A 16944-nucleotide genomic window follows, 5' to 3' on the forward strand; every position below is an offset into this window, starting at 1 on the left:
TATCTAACAAACAGTATGAGTTTGCTTGTTTAAAAGCTCCTTATTCCTGTGTGGAATGTGTGAAGAAAAAAATGTGCTGAGTATCGGTCTTTGAAAGACTTAATGTTATGTAAGCAGATTGTGAGAGAAATAAAAACAGTTAGTGTAAAGTTACTGACTGTTGCTTTGTTTGAAACTAGTTTGCTGCCATCCTGTGGAGGTAAAGTTACCTGCCTTGCTTGCAAAGTAGAATGGATTATTTTTTGCTTTTACTTAATCCTCCTATTATGTTTGGGGTCAATTTGACCCCATTCAACATTGGGGTCATTTTGACCCCAAACACAATAACCTTATAAAACCATAGAAAATATAAAACTTTTACACATATTTGCTTTCTCTTTGTTTTGACTGATAACTGAGGGAACTTTCCCATGCAATTTTTGATCTTTCAAAAATGTTCCCATGCCTTAGAGCCCTAACAGTTTTATCAAGTTTTATCTCACCTGAAGATTTTCTGCCAATGAGGTTGTGTCACAGCTCTTTGAAAGACTAGTTTGGTGACTAATTTACTTTTTATTGGTGTTTTTATCAGTATTAACCAACTGCTATGTGTTACTCGCTGATGTTCAGAAGTGTAAACTTGGGTAACACTTTCAATTACAATCATTTTTTTTGTAGGTTTAAATTGCTGGGGTCAATTTGACCCCAAACACAAAAGATGTCTGTAAATTTTAACATAATATGAGGGTTAAATGCAAAATTGAACATTTTCACTTATGTTGATGTGTCATCTCTGTCCTGACAATCCTATTATTCAGATTTGGAAGTGTTTAAATGTTGGGTGTTGTTAAAGGGAAACAATGTGTTGCATGTTCCAACTTTAACATATTGTGCTGCATGAAGGGAAACAAGTCAATAACTGGATCTTTATAAATACAATGATTTTATTGAGTGAAAAGTCATAAAAATACATGTTTACTTAATGTATGAAGAAATAAGAACACTTAACATATTTACATTACATCTACATCATCTTTTTAATATTTCTTCTTCAGAGGGACAGCGGTACCAAAGATCCTGTCCCAGTGGCTGAAGAAAGGAGCGTAGTTACAGCTGGGCTTTTGGTGGTGCATGTCATGAGCTGGTGCTCCTCCCAGCAGACCAAATGGCACCAGGTGGTTGAGGGTCCATGGCAGATCATAGCCTATGTGATCCTCTACAGACATCCAGATACTGAAAATTGTGACACACCATGTGGTAAATGGGTGACACCTTAAAAGAATAGGGTCCACGTTGCTCCACAGTCCTACAGTCATCAGTTCTGGGATGCTGAGTTGCTCAGTAGCCCAGGAGAAGGGTGCGAAGTATTCGTGGTGGATGGCATGGATCCACCGGTAAAGCTGCGGATGCTTGTGGTGTACGAAATGCCAAATATAGTACTGAGTGTCAAAGAGGAGAAGTGCAGCCAGTCCATCAATGAACACCTCATTTACAGTGGGAGCATTGTGTGGCATCACTGGAGCCGGCAGTATGAACATGCCAATCGTTACAGCTGGCAGAACAAAGAGCAAGTGGTTATACGCAGCCTTCATGAAGCTCTTGACCATCATTCCCAATGTTGGATGTCTGTCTGGCTGGATCTTGTACTGATGGAACAACGGCACCCTTTCTCCCAAGAGGTCCAGCACAGTGAAAGGTAAACTGAAGAAGAAGTAACTGGAGAAGGCAAGTATCACAGGGAAGAAGGGAGATGTGATGAGGGGAAGATGGTGAAAAACCAAATAGTCCCAGAGAGGCTGCAGCAGTCGGTCTGAAGATCTGGAGGACAGGAGCTGCAGAGGCAGCTCACTGATGTTCACCATCTTGGTACAGCACCGGAGTCTGTTGTTGCAAGTTTCAGGATCAAGACAAAGTTCTCCCTTTATATAGTGCTGAGCAAGGGACTTTGCTCTCAAGACAGCTTTTTTTCCATCAGCTCAATCTCAACAAAAAGTCCTTCACAAGAAGATTACAAAAAATCCAGGAACACGCATTAGACACAACAACAGAAGAGGTCAGCCTGACACTTAATCTATCAACCAGTGAAAGGTCTAACACTTTATCCACAGCAATAAAGATGATGCAAAAGTGAAACATGATTTTGCCGCTAACACGTTTCAGCATGCTAATCTACGTAGATGTTGTAGAATAGCTTGTCGTTTGGTTCCATAGAAAATGGCTAATTTCTCAACATGCCTTGGAATTAAATCATCATTCAACTTAACCACTCATTTCAAGTTTGGGGAAATTGTTCACATGACTGTCTTTTAAATGAATAAATATGAGGGAGAATTATTTTTGAGCCATTCTTGGACTATGTTTATCATAAAACTACATCTCTCAGAAAGAGAATGTGTACACTTTGCTGCTCTCACAAAATGTCACAGATCAATAAATATTGTATTATGTAATCAATCCATAATTGCTTAAAGCACGTTCGGTCTATTCCTTGCCCTCTCCATTCCCTTAGTTTAAGAGGATTATACAGGACTTGGTTGAAGAAAGCTGGGTTTACTGCACAGAATGCTTAATTAGCAAAGATTTTGCAGTCTCCCCCTTTAATAACCATGAATTCTAATCAAATTGCCTGTTTATGCTGTGTAGTTCATATTTTACTCATAGTATATTATCTATCTTGCTTTGCTCAGGACACAACAATTAGACTTTCGTTCCATAGTAAATTGTGTTACCTTGATATATGTGCCTGAAGTGACTAGAAACTGCAAAACATGAGCAGAGTTTTCCAAAATAGACCAAACAAGAGCATAGAGCCAGAACCCTGGAATCCAATCCACATGAAAAGTCTTCAGGTTTTAAATATGGTCAAACCTGACTGTTCTATCAGAATGTTAACACTTCTCACACTGAGACAAATAATCATAACAACGTTGATTTATTGAGAAAATAGGCATAATTTCATTGAAAGACAGCAAAAGCAGACCACCATGGATCGTGTATCATATTATGTCTTATCACAGATTACTGCGATAATGTTACTTCTTTTCACTGATTGCCTTCCGTGAAACCGTCTTGTTGGTGTTGGCGTATTTTTGGCGATCATTTCTGAAGACAAAGGAAAATATGTCAATTGGCTTTAGGAAAAAAAAAATCAGAATGCTTTTTTTGTTTTAAATGAATGAAATATTACTACTAGTATTAGTAGTAGTAGTAATAATAATAAAGTTATAAGATGTACCTGTTCATTTTCACTTTGTTCCTGCATCCCAGTCCTCCCTCCCAGTGGCTGGTGTGTGCTCCTCTTGTCATCATGCTTCCACAGCTGATGCAAGGTTTTCCATTGTTGTACGGCTGGCACAACAAACATTGTGGAGGTCAGGTTAAGAAAATGCTCACATTCAAAGTGAATGTCTTATATCAACCTTGTGTATTCATGCTTCCAGTTGGAACTAACTGCAGTATCCTTTAAAGCACTGTTAACATAACACATAATGTACAGAACAGTAAAGATCTTGCTACTGTCTTCTTTTAAATAATACCAAGAAAACGTGCACCATCTGATATAATCAACACCCAATTTTACAAAATGGCTACTGGCGTGAAAGTAAATCACAATACGGGTTACTATGAAAGTTAGGAATCATCTTAAAACATTTCCTTACAGCATAACTTTGTTTCTGCAGCTTTGGGGCTTTGAGATGTTGATTGATGAATTTAAGGTAAGTGGATCCCTCATGTTTTCTCAGGGTGCTGAGACTTGTACTCCTTACTACCAAGTGATTTTAATGGTGGTGATCTAGGACTTTAGGCTTGTGCTTTACTATGAACTGATTGGAAGTCATTCTGGATATCACCGTTAGCTAAATGACTAAAATGTAATGTAATTTCATGGCCCATTGTAGCCTTAGTTCACCTGCTCTTTGGCACAGTGGCCACAGATCATCCTGGTGGCGAGCTCCATGGGGTGGTCCTGGTCCTCGTCATGGCACGCATCACAGGGATAAGCCCGGCCGCAGCAGGGAAACCTGAGAGCATTGGCACAGGGATTTCACTAATTTCTACTGGTTATCGCTCAGACCTCACATACTGTACAACAGTGGTTCTCAACGTAGGGTCCGGGGACCACCGGGGGTCCTTGAGCAGGTTGATGAATTATTAAACTTCACCATTATTTCATTTACAAGAAGTTAACACAATTAGAGAATGTAGAAGAATGACTATTTTGATCATAGTTTCACTGTTATCTCTCTACCTACAATACAGATAGTCATGGAATTCTGGACAAAATCGTATCTAACAATAAAAATATTCTCAGATTTGGGTCCGAGAGACAAAATCTTATCAAATGGGGGTCCGTGGCTCTAATGTGTACTAAATTAGGGGTCCTTGATATGAAAAAGGTTGAGAATCTCTGCTGTACAAGACACAATGTGAAATTAGTTAGGATCCAGTGAGGGAGGTACCTTAGCCAGCGATGGCTCTGTTTGAAATGCTTGCATGCTCCCTTTTCTGGCAGCGACTTCCCTTTTTGCACAGCAGGATCTCTTATGTTCCTTTTATAATTCAGATTAAACTCACTCGGGCCTGCACAAAAAATTTGCATTGACATTTGAGAAGTTAAAACAGTCACTTATCACACTTTACTGAACTATATGTACATCTTGTTGTGCAAACATGTATGTACAGGCATATGTGTTTAGGTAAACATATTTAAGTTTATGGTGTGTTTGCCTGCTCGTATGTAAAAGCTTTGAGGCACTGGGTAGCTTTTTAGGAAGTGTTGTGAGAAGGCATTGGCCAAGGAGTTGTCTCAAAACTATTGCATTAATTATATGGCAGTCTCTTGTTGTATAGTGTTCCGTTGAATTTCTGTAGTGTAGGAGAAACTGAAAACAATAATAAAAAAATGTTCACACTTTGCTGATCCCTATGATAGCAAAGGTAAGTGAGCTCTAACCTGTTTTGTTAGAACGTGGCTGGATATACTGGAATCTTGCGCTATCAGCCAGGATACTGAGTTTGCTGTGGCAGTGCTCACAATTAAACTCCTTCGTTTGACCATAAGAAAGGTTCTGAAGGAAAATAAAACAAAAAAGCTATTTCAGAAGAGGCCATCTTTGGTTCAGACCCCATCAAGACTCATATTTCAGCTCCTTCTGGTGTGATCTGGTGATTAACATTTCATCACAAAACAAAAACGTGTGCAACGATAAGCAGGACATGTTTCATCACCTGCACAGGGCTGTCTTGGGAGCAGCTGAGGCAGCCCACAGTGAGTTCACAGTCCTGAAGCACAAGGTCAGCAGGAGCAGCATTGTGAAGGTCCAGGTATCCCAGGACGTCACAGTAATGGTGTAGCATGCTGGGCCTCAATGTGGCACTGATGCTAGCGCTACACTTTTCACACTGAGCTGTGCAGGGCGTCATCCCACTCAGGGTCAGGTCTGCTGTTACTTTACACCTGTAGACAGCACAGAATCAAACCTACTATCGTGGGTCAGATTCATCACAATCCCCTCCCGATAAAACACGTTCTAATTTGTGACATGAAAACGTTTATGCTATTCTTCTTACCTGTTACACTGAAGACAAAGCGTGATCTGTCGGGCCATTACGGTGACCGTGTTGTCCCCCAGCCTCAGTCCCAGCAGCTTCACCTCTGTGCCTCTGCGGGGATCGCTGATCCGAATGTTCTCCACTAGTTGACTGGCTGCCTCCTCACAACCAGGGTCCTCCTCCTGCTGCACTACCTTCCCTCCCACCACTGTCCGCTCCTTTTCTGTCTTTTCCCCCGTTCCCTCCTCACTGGCATCCTCATCTGCAGCAGGGTCTGATGAGTCATTGCTGGTAGGTTCTTCGCACACTGTTGCCTGGAGCTTCTGGTATGGTATGAACTGCAATCCGGCTTTTTCTAAGTCAATGTCTTTCTTCAACTGTGGAAAAATTCAAACAAGATAAACACTAAGATCAGTGTTTGGTAAATTGGATAAAGCATTTCATCAGAAGTATTTGCAAGTCAGAGGTTATGATGAAATGAGCTGGAACACAATCACCTGTTGAAGCAGGTCACAGTCTCACCTGCCTGGCTCCTTCAGTGAACAGTCTCTCCATACTACGATCTAGCCAACGAAGAAAAGGCCGGAAGAGCAGTTCTAGCTTTCCCATTAGCTGATTGGTTGCGTGCTTGGCCTGAAGCCACTCCAGTGATGCCTGTTGTACATGTCTACAGAGGCAGATAATTTAGTAAAAATATTGCACAACACAACTGTTAACACAAAACATGTTAAAATAAATTTAAATTATTTTTACCTTCCCATTACTGATGGCAGATCCTGGTCCGCTGGTATATCTAATGTGAAAATCTGAGGAAAAGCATAAAGGTTATAAGAAACCTGTGTCAACTGTTTAATTTACCAAATATTATAGAACCTTTAGTGTGAATGGGAACAATAGCTGTTACCTCCTGGGGGTATTTTTCTGGGAAGCTCACCATGATATCAATTTCTTTCAGGTCAAAAGGCTGTGAGTTAGAAAACAATCAGTCAGTACGTTTTAGGGTATAATTCTCTACAGTGTAACCTTCCATCATGTCCTTAAAACCAAAGCAAGAAAAGTGTAACAGACGTTCAATCATTAATGATCCACAGGAAAAACCAACACCTTGTGGACTTTGGCCTCAGTAAAAGTGTCGACAAGTGTGATATGCCTGCGACGAACTATTAATCTGATCAGATAACTATGCTATGTTTTATCATATAATTAGGGTCAATGGCTTTAATGGCAACTACAGAGTAATGGCCTACAAAATATATTTTACTTGTCTTCATCAAATGAGCCAAAATAGTTAAGCTTTTAATCTCTGCTTTACCCATTTACCTTAGGCCAAATGGGTTTAATATAATCTCAGTGGTGCAGTTTCAAATATAAAAAATCTCATGTTGTTCTGTCAGTGGGTGTACTAATTATCAATTAATATATTCCTAATATGTTATTACTTAAAGGTTCTGTAACAATGAAATGTGTATCGAATGTGTTAAATCACATTTGAACCTGGTCCATTTTCTAATGACAAAGAGCTTGTTGAGCTGCTAAGCTCTCAGGGAAACAAGACCAGGAAGAAGTTTGGAGGAGGGCGATGTTTACCCAGTCAGGATCAGTGGCCTCTACAGTGGCCCTGTAAAAAGTAACTTGGCCGTCACATCGTTCCTGAATAATGAGCTGATCTTTGGGAAAACGCTTCATCATCTGCTTGATCTCAGTGTCTCGCAGCTGCTTGGAGACTTCATCTGTCAGGTCAGAGAGCTTGACCTCCTGGAGGATGTTGGGACGGGGCGCCGGCATCCTCTGTGTGAGTCTTTTTTCAGGTCCAGGTACAGGCTGGTCATCCAACGAGGGCAACTGAGGTGGATGCCAGAAGCGACATCTATCCTCCATGGTGCAGAAGCCTGACATAAAGTAGCGACAGTGGCGGCGGCCGGCCCTCTCATTCCTGGCCCCTGGAGCCGCCCTGGGGTCGGCGGGCGGCCTGCGCCCCGCATCTCCAGGGCCCTCTGCGTCTAGCGGTGGGACATCAGACTGGCTGGGGCGTGTTTCTCTCTGACTCTCCAGCTCTGGTCTCCTGTTTGCTGTATTCTGATTAGACCTGGCATCGTCCCTTACGTGGAGAAACCGGCACCTTTTCCCAAAATTGCAGTGTCTTCCTTGTGAGAAGAAGCGGCACAGCTGTTGTGTCTGAGGCCCTCCGGAGACTGGCTCTGCCTCACCTGTTCCCTCTTTCTCAGCATTGTCCATCGTTTTTAACACCTGATGCCTGGGGAAATTAATGAGTGAATGACTGAATGTATGCTACCAAGCTAAGCTCCAATACATACAGTAATGCTCATTATAAAGGTTACATTTAAGTATTAAGTTGTTAACTAACTAAACATGATCAGAAACTAGTCATAAAGAGGTGTTTTGCTAATGTTAGTCACTCCATTTAGGCTAACGTTAGCTAAGTTATTATTAGGTGACAGTACCTCAAATGCCTCCATACAACGATGTTCTGTGTAAAAGTTATTCCGTTTACTTATATGACCATACGATTTAAAAAGAGTATATTTTATGAGAAAAGTAATACTTTAAAATGGTCTCAACTGCCAGCTGACTGAATTTGGGACTAGACGCTCACTAAACAACACTGTCACGTGACGAGGGTTGTAGAAGGTTCCTCTTCTATTATAAACTGAGTAGAAAATTGTTTTGTCGCCCCCTATAGTTTGGGAGTGTGAAATGGACGTGAAGAGACGTGGAGGTATTTGACTTTTGTTCCCCTTTTTGCACCTTGATAAAGATGCACTGAAAACCTTGAATCATTACTCAGAATATCTTGAGTTTTTAATAAAATAGTTAATTAAATAGTTATTCAATTAAAGGCTAAATGACAGCTGCTGTACATTCTCAGAAAGTTACATAGGAATAGTATAGAGATAGAGATAGTCCTGGCGAAAAGTTTGCGAAAGTAAAATATGATAAATATATATACATGTATATATATATACATACATACATATATATATAAATAGAGCTGCAATGATTAATTGATTAATCGATTAGTTGTCAACTATTAAATTAATCGCCAACTATTTTGATAATAAGAAAAATAAGTCAAAATTCTCTGATTCCAGCTTCTTAAATGTGAGTATTTTCTGGTTTCTTTACTCCTCTATGACAGTAAATTGAATATCTTTGGGTTGTGGACAAAAAAAGACATTTGAGGACGTCATCTTGGGCTTTGGGAAACACTGATCGACATTTTTCACCATTTTATGACATTTTATAGACCAAACAACTAATCAATTAATCGAGAAAATAATCAACAGATTAATCGACAATGAAAATAATCGTTAGTTGCAGCCCTATATATAAATCACTGTATATATAATATATATCATCCAGAGAGGTTCCAGTTTTATTTTGCAAGACCTGTTACCCTGAGTGTATGAATAATTTGTAGCACCCTGTCAGTTGATACTACACAGCAAGAAAAGCACAAGAAAACACACATAGGATAAAGTCTTTCCTTGCCTCTGTTTCTGGCTGGAACATTTACCTTCATAAGACTGATTCTCCTTGTGATTTTATACAGGATGGATCTAGTAGATAGTGTAGGTGTTTGGAGAAGGTGCTTAGGAAACGACTCTGTGCTGCAGCCTCTGTGGGACAGCGTGAGGCTCAACTACAGAGACTCTTTGCGATCTCCTCTATTTCCCATTGTCCTGACTGTGTCTTCCTACTTTGTCTTTTGTCTTCCCTTCCTCGTCTGCGACATCATGGGGGACAGATGGCCGCGGGTCCAGCGATTCAAAATCCAGCCCAGCCGGCGGCCGACAGCCTCCACGCTGCTGCACTGTGCAGGTGTCACCCTGTACAACCATGTGTTCCTCGTGCTCCCAGCATCAGTGGCCCAGTGGGCATGGAGGCCGCCTGTGGACCTGCCGGACCGGGCTCCATCCCTGCCGGAGCTGATCATGGGAGTGATAGGGAACCTCCTGCTCTTTGACTTCCAGTACTTCATCTGGCACCTGCTGCACCACAGGATCCGGTGGCTGTATGTCACTTTTCACGCCATCCATCACAACTACTCGTCTCCCTTTGCTCTGGCCACTCAGTGTCTCGGGGGCTGGGAGCTGGTGACAGTGGGCTTTTGGACGACTTTGAATCCTGTGATCCTGAGGTGCCATCTTCTCACCACATGGGTCTTCATGGTGGTGCATGTCTACGTCTCTATAGAGGATCACTGCGGCTATGATTTCCCCTGGTCCACATCTCGCCTGATACCCTTTGGCATCTATGGAGGGCCCAGCAAGCATGATGTGCACCATCAGAAACCCAACACCAACTTTGCGCCCCACTTTAGCCACTGGGACAAAATATTTGGCACACATGCTGACAGCTTTTCTCTGGCTAAGGAATAGTACTGCACTATTGGTGGCTGTTAAAAATCTGTGTTTGTATGTGTCTGTATGTGGGATGGGGGTTCATGGGAATTCATAAGAGATTATTAGTTTAATAGTAAATGTTACACTTTAAACAAAATGAAGGAAACATTTTTATGTATCTCAAAAAATGATATTCTCAAACTTATAGACACAAAATGTATTAAAGATATTCCTGCAGCATGTGATGACAGAGTGCGTTTATATATTCACTGTATCCTGAAATAGTCTGTCATTTGAATTATGTGTGCTATGTAAGGAATGCCCAGGATGTGCCTCTGTCTAATGTGTCAGATGGCTTTACTTTGAAAGTGATCCTTAACTTCAGACATGGCTTACGTTACATTCTTCCTGACATAAATAATACACTCCTTAAGCTCCTTTTCTGCTCTACACCAGTGTCATGTTTCACTTCATTTCATTAATGAGTTGAAATATTCATGTACACTGAAGAAAATCAATCAAATATGATGATTAAAGAGTGCTCCCTGGACTCTGTAAGAGTGCTGTCAATGTGGAGACAGTTTTTATTTTTAACTCATAATAAAGTTTACATGCTGATGTGGCCTTAGTGACCAGTGATCCAGGAATAGAAGTTTACCCCTCCTATTCTTAGGACACTTCATGCGTAAATTACCTTAAATCAGGACCTGTATTTTAAGACCAGTTTGTCTCTTGTATTTCGGGGGTCATGTAACCTAATCAGTGATCTCAGATCAGCAGGTTACTCCTACTTGATATTCTAAAACCATGGTTTATGCATAAGGGCCCTCGTTTAGCTGATAGGCCAAGGTTAAGAGCTGGGACTCTACCAGCCACTAGATGTCAGCAAAGTGCTCAATTTGCAATTTCCTCCTAGCTGCTCATATTTTTATTTTTTATATTTAACTGCAAAATATCGCATAGAGCGGCTAGTATATATAGCTTTTATATATATTTATGCAAAAAAATCCCGATACAGATTATTAGTTGATTGTGTCATGATTATTTCCAGCCTGTTGTTGTAGTGGCGCTGCGCTGCCTGGAAACTAATCCAGTAGGACGGGTAACGTTAACGTTAGTCGGGGCATGGAGTACGTGTGGTGCAGCTGACCAGGACATGTTTGAATAGAAACCTGTTTCATTTTCCAGTTCCTGTTACATTGAATCCCCGTCTTAAACATGGGACAGTGTGGCATCACGTCGTCGAAGACCGTGCTGGTCTTCCTAAACCTTATATTTTGGGTAAGTTTGGACGATTCCCATTGACTTATACGTGCGTCACTGCGCACCAACTAGCTAGCTGCTGTGTCTCCACCAAGCTAGCCTAACGTTAGCTGCAGCAGCTGACCTTTGTTTAGTCAGGGAACGACTAGTTTGAGATGATATGCGATTATCTACCAACCGTTATGTGCTAAATGTATCATATTTCATCGAGTTTTTGAACAACTGGACCCTTTCTCTCCCAAGATATTAGCAGTGTTTCTCTCAAAAGACTAACGTTAACTCTTATCGCCTATTGATCGCCCAGAACAAGACAAGTCTCGTTGGTAGCTGCAGGTCTAGCCAAAAAGTTAACATACTTTCTCAATCATAATGACAGTGATTATTTTTAGGTGTTGTATCAGGTAATGCAAGTGTGTTGTCAGTAATACGCTTAGCAGCTATACTGTTGCGCAAAATGAGGTACATTTTAGCTAACTGTTAGATGATCGTCCTGCATGGAAATGCTTCAATGGACCTAGGCACACAAAACAAGTGAAATCTCCCTTTTCTGACCTAATGCAATAACTGAGTTTCTGTGTTAAGTATTTCCTGTGGCCAGTACACCTTGTCTCATGTCGCTTTGTCGATAGGCCTAAATAAAGTCTTTGTTTCTTTTGTCGTCCCACAGGCAGCAGCTGGTATCTTGTGCTATGTTGGAGCCTATGTCTTCATCACATACGATGACTATGACCACTTCTTTGAGGACGTGTACACCCTGATACCCGCTGTGGTTATCATCGCAGTCGGAGCCCTCTTGTTCATTATTGGGCTCATTGGATGCTGTGCTACAATAAGAGAGAGCTACTGTGGACTTGCATCGGTCAGTAAATATTTCCTCCTAACAAGTTTGAGTCAGGCAGGCTTTACATAAAGAAGGGCTAAATTGGGATTACAAGATACATTAGAACAAAGCATAGACATTCCATTGACAAATGCATTTTGTCATTGATTTTAGTTGACTAGTAGTAGCAAAAGCACCAAAATTCAAAAGGCAGAAATGAATGCAAATGACACCACACAGAGGTATTTACTGCCCCCCTGCAGCTGCAACTGCACAAAAGGCTTAAAAAGCCCATAACAATGCAGTGGGGAAAAAAATCTTTCCCCTCTCCTCATAGCACCTATTTGTAAAACTGATAAGGAGTAGTAAACAGTATATTGTTAACAGGTAAAAATAGAAAACAACCATCAAACCACACAATGTGTTTTACTTATATGTATGTTGGCTTTCCACAGAAACCCTGTCATTCCAGTGTGTCTTTAACCTATGTAGCCTAAATTTAGTAATGCAATCCACAGTTTGTCATCATTCTTCTGCTGGTCTTTATGACGGAAGTGGCTGTGGTGGTTCTTGGATATATTTACAGAGCAAAGGTGAGTAGGCTAAGTCAAGCACAATTGTTTTTAATGGCCTTCAAGTAGGAGCAACATCTCCCTGATAACCCCCACCCCTCCCTCCCAGAGAGCAGGCACACCCTGTCAACCACACATAACTTTAATCTGTTCATTTTTTTTTTATCATGTTTATTTGTACCATTGTTGTCAAATATTAAGTCTTACCTTTGTGAATTGGCTCCATTTTAAGCACTCTTCCCAATTGTTGTCAGGTTGAAGATGAAGTTAATAATTCCATCAAGAACGTGTATGATGAGTACAATGGCACCAACAGCAATGCCCAGAGCCGCGCCATTGACTACGTGCAGAGACAGGTGAGAACATCTTGGTATAGAAGGAAATGTCTCCTGTAATCCAGATAAAGTGATTTCATGTTGCTACACTACCAGTCAAAGGTTTGGACACACTTGATTGAATGTACTATGTTTTTCATTATCTTAAAGCCAATTTGATCTAAAGGCTGATGCTTAAATGCTTGAAATTTGTTTCTTAGACAAATACAAATAGTGAAGTTGATGCCTATGTATGAATTTCTTTCCAAAGCCTTTGCCTTTCCATCAAGGCAAAGGGTGGCTACTTTAAAGAATCTAAAATATAAGATAGTTTTGATTTAACACTTTTTTGGTCACTGCATAATTCCATTTGTGTTATTTCATAGTTTTGATGTCTTTACAATTATTCTAAAATGTGAAAAATAGTAAAAAATAAAGAACTTTTGACTTGTAGTGTCTGATAGGACAGTACTGACAGTGCAAGTAGTTGCCAGTAAAGTAATCTTGTATTTTCATGTTTTCATTCTCACAGCTTCAGTGTTGTGGGATCCACAATTACTCAGATTGGCAGTATACGCGTTGGTTTGAGGAAACCAAAAACTACAGTGCACCTATCAGCTGTTGCAAACCTAACATTTATAGCTGCACAGGGTCCCTGACTCACCCTGAAGATCTCTACCAAGAGGTAAAACAGCTAATGTCTGAAATAGTGTGACCTCTCACAGCCTCATACCTTTAAACATATTCATTGTGTGTGTGTGTGTGTGTGTGTGTGTGTGTGTGTGTGTGTGTGTGTGTGTGCGTGTGTGTGTGTGTGTGTAGGGATGTGAAGCTCTGGTTGTGAAGAAGTTGAAGGAGATCATGATGTACGTCATCTGGACGGCTTTGACATTTGCTGCCATTCAGGTATTCAGCTTTCATCAATATGTCTTAATTTCATGGAACGTCACTCATTTTTAATAAAAAAAAAAAAAAAGACTTGTGGCTTCTAGCTCTCTAATCAGCCTCTATCCTCTGAGATTGCCGGTGCTGTATGGGCTTTGAGTCGTGCCTTTATTTTGTTCAGTTTCTCTGCTTCACTCAAGTAGAGCCCAGAGGAATGGACAAGACAGTCAGTGCTTTTATCACTTCAGTGGCAGGGAAAGTACAGCACAATACAGCCTTACATCAGAGTTCAGACTTGGCTGCATCTATTTTTAGCTAGTATTCAAATGAGCCATTTCAATTTGTTTTCCCAGTCTAAAGAAATTAGTTCCTCGGATTTAGAAATGTGCTCTTTCTTACCTTTTTTAAAATATTTTTTGGCATTTCTACGATATATGGACAGCACATAGAGGGTAACAGGAAAGATAGGGTGAGTGACAGGTGACAGATGTTGAGCTGTACGTACCGTTGCTTTTCAGGTCTTTTTTTTTTGTGTTCATTAAATTAGCCAGCCTCTTAGAAATATCCATAAATATACTCCGTTTAAGCTTTCAGGTTATTTAAATTCTCCTGTATCTGACATCTAGGCTGTGGAAAAGCGTGTCACATATTATTATGTCTGAAAACAGTCACTCATTCACTTCCAGCTGCATGACGTCCGAGAAGAGGCTTTGTCCCTCAGACATTTCTTGGCAAGAGCCTATGTTTACTGCAGTTACAAGAGTTCCTATGCATTTATGCTTTGTTAATCTGTATTCCACGTCCGGTTCACTTTATTTATTTGTCATTTACGCCTCAGCTAGATTTGTTTTGGTTATAGGGTGCTGATTTATGTGTGAATGTGTGTTTGCTAGTTTGCAGTATTTGCTGTAATTCAAGAGGCTTTTGACCTAGAGGCTTCCCTGTTAGCTGCTGATGTAGGAGTTTGTGTTGTCCCTCCCAGCTAAAGTGGTAAAATTGTTAGACACTTATATATCTGCAGGAACGCCCTCAATGTTGTGTAATGAAGAGAAACTGGCCATATGTCCTAACTTACTGTTCCAAGTTTATACTGCTTACTGCTCAAAATCCCACTTTTTGACGTGTCTGAGAGCTTGATTTAATGATTTTAGTGTAAAACTGTGTAAGTGTTTCCTTAAAAATAACTGTATTCCACTAAATGCTAAAGTCAAGAGCCTAAAGTGAGTGGGGTAAACTACGCAGCTACACTGAAATCCCACATTGTGTGGCCTTAAAAATGTTTGTAACTGACATGTAGCTTTAAAAGTACATTAAAACCAAAGTCTAATGAAAAGTTGCTATCTCCCTCTCTTAGATGCTGGGGATGCTGTGTGCCTGTGTGGTGCTGTGCAGGAGGAGCAGAGACCCTGCCTACGAGCTTCTTATCACAGGGGGCACCTATGCATAAAGAAGACCTTTCTCACTATAACACACACACACACACTCTCTCACAAACTAAGTGTGATTTACATGGATCCCGGGTGAGAACGTGAAAAGAATATATTTCCACACTAACCAGTTATATATATTTTTAACTTTTCTTTTCAAAAAAGCTATTGGCCAAATTCTTGGAAGGTCAATGAGAATGAGATTTAGAACGTATTCTGTTGCTCTGACTACCTAAGTTTTTCCCTTCGTTTGAGGTTGGCGAGAGTAAGGTTGCTAGACCTCCTGTACCTTATGGAATAATATGCGGACGGGGTTCTTTCCTCATATGTTAGTTTGCACTATGTGTATGGCTTTGGAATATTTTATAAATATTTAAATCTATCATGTATAGTACTTGAATGAAACATTTTCTCTTTGTACAATTTTATCCTGTACCACTAATACTACTACCACTACTACTACTACTACTGCTAATACTACTACTACTAATAATAATAATATTACTACTACTACTACTACTAATATTAATACTAATACTACCACTACTACTATTGCTCTGTTTTGGTTGAAACCTCACCTTTCACCAGCAGTATTCTATCAAGAAATAGTACAACTGACACCATTGCCCAAGTCGACGACACTGCAGGGTTTTACTTTTAACTTCCAATTAACTTACTTTTCTTATCTGGTCTGTCTGTCAAAAATAAAGCCTCGTTATCCCCTTCAGTAGGATTTTTCCAAGTCATAATACATTCTTAACTCTTAACTATTATTTTTGCCCTGTAGCTGTTTTGTTTGTTTTTGTCTGAGCAGCCTACTGATGATAGTTTTAGGAATTGATTTGCTGATATGTAGCAGTGAAAGACTCAAGAATGTAAATAAAATGTCGGGGGAAAGTAGAAATGAAAGTGTGTTTTCTTCAATAATATGTGTTTTATCAGTTTATGTTGTCTGTCAGCAATTTCATATCTTCACTTAAAGAGAGGAGTTTGCCGCATTGGTAACCAAAGTTGTGTGTTTTTTTCCTCTAGACAAAGCACAGATCCAATGGCTCTTGTCATTGGAAGAACAAGTCTTGGTCCGTAGAGAGAAGGGTTAAAGTTCAGCTATTTCCCATGAGGGAGGGGTGTAAGGGGTTCACACAATGAGTAAGATGGTTTGATCTGAGCTGATCCTAATCCTCTGTGGTATATGGACAAGCTTTGTCTTTAGGTCCTTAAACTAGGTTCTAGGTTGTTGAAGGGTGTAATCATATATGTATATATTGCAACTCTGGACTCACTAGATCCAGTTATATCTGTGGATGATGGGGAAGGGGCTCAACATTGGTGACTTGACAGACATTGAGTTGGTGACACATCACCTGCTGTAGAGTAACCAAATACCCAGAGATCAGACTGCTTCACCATGTGACCCAAGAATAGAGGCTGGGTGCATTTCAACTGTTCTGTGTGTGTGTGTGTTTTTTCAGATTGTTCTGGTCTGATCTTCTTATAGTCCAATTATTAGTAGTCTTCACTGCACAAAAAGGGGGCAAGTAGAGAGAGGAAAAGGTTGTGCTAAATAGTTTGTGGTTGGCTTTGTTAGTAGGTCAAATGACTCCAGGCATTAATTGAGTCATTGTGGGGGATGGAAACAGTGTTGACCGTGCCTAAGCAACAAATAAAAACCTGACGATTTGTCTTTCATAGTGAATACATACAAATATGTGCTCATGCATGAACTGAAATATTCTTTTCAGCAGTTAGACTATAAACAAAATGAAT

The 16944-nt window shown here is 40.3% G+C and overlaps 4 protein-coding genes across 7 annotated transcripts; 2 read left to right on the plus strand and 2 right to left on the minus strand.

The window, feature by feature from the left end:
- Positions 1–1015: 1015 nt before the first annotated feature.
- ch25hl1.1 (cholesterol 25-hydroxylase like 1, tandem duplicate 1) lies at positions 1016–1984 on the minus strand. Its single transcript, XM_071532195.1, has one exon. The coding sequence runs from the start codon at positions 1839–1841 to the stop codon at positions 1017–1019; it is 825 nt and encodes a 274-aa protein (XP_071388296.1). The 5' UTR covers positions 1842–1984; the 3' UTR covers position 1016.
- A 4-nt stretch (positions 1985–1988) lies between these two features.
- Positions 1989–8132, minus strand: LOC139654922 (uncharacterized). Of its 2 annotated transcripts, XM_071532192.1 has the most exons (12): positions 7995–8132; positions 7120–7786; positions 6437–6496; positions 6286–6338; positions 6055–6199; positions 5551–5909; positions 5209–5437; positions 4934–5048; positions 4440–4560; positions 3890–4001; positions 3215–3327; positions 1989–3081 (listed from the first exon to the last, which is right to left on the minus strand). In XM_071532192.1, the coding sequence occupies exons 2-12, from the start codon at positions 7765–7767 to the stop codon at positions 3012–3014; spliced, it is 2025 nt and encodes a 674-aa protein (XP_071388293.1). In that variant the 5' UTR covers positions 7768–7786; positions 7995–8132; the 3' UTR covers positions 1989–3011. The 2 variants fall into 2 exon arrangements, with proteins under 2 accessions (XP_071388293.1, XP_071388294.1); XM_071532193.1 differs by lacking the exons at positions 1989–3081; positions 4440–4560.
- Positions 8133–9104: 972 nt separating this feature from the next.
- ch25hl1.2 (cholesterol 25-hydroxylase like 1, tandem duplicate 2) lies at positions 9105–9932 on the plus strand. The gene has a single exon (XM_071532143.1). The coding sequence runs from the start codon at positions 9105–9107 to the stop codon at positions 9930–9932; it is 828 nt and encodes a 275-aa protein (XP_071388244.1).
- A 1068-nt stretch (positions 9933–11000) lies between these two features.
- Positions 11001–16598, plus strand: tspan3a (tetraspanin 3a). Of its 3 annotated transcripts, XM_071532144.1 has the most exons (7): positions 11001–11177; positions 11827–12018; positions 12498–12572; positions 12806–12907; positions 13398–13550; positions 13688–13771; positions 15105–16597. In XM_071532144.1, the coding sequence occupies exons 1-7, from the start codon at positions 11115–11117 to the stop codon at positions 15195–15197; spliced, it is 762 nt and encodes a 253-aa protein (XP_071388245.1). In that variant the 5' UTR covers positions 11001–11114; the 3' UTR covers positions 15198–16597. The 3 variants fall into 3 exon arrangements, with proteins under 3 accessions (XP_071388245.1, XP_071388246.1, XP_071388247.1); XM_071532145.1 differs by lacking the exon at positions 12498–12572 and having other exon boundaries at positions 15105–16598; XM_071532146.1 differs by lacking the exon at positions 11827–12018 and having other exon boundaries at positions 15105–16598.
- Positions 16599–16944: the final 346 nt, after the last annotated feature.

The sequence above is a fragment of the Centroberyx affinis genome, unplaced genomic scaffold (assembly GCF_046629955.1).
Source record: "Centroberyx affinis isolate AG114_WGS23_722 - 3 ecotype Tasmania unplaced genomic scaffold, CSIRO-AGI_Caff_v1 ptg002167l_1, whole genome shotgun sequence".
Lineage (NCBI taxonomy): Eukaryota > Metazoa > Chordata > Actinopteri > Beryciformes > Berycidae > Centroberyx > Centroberyx affinis.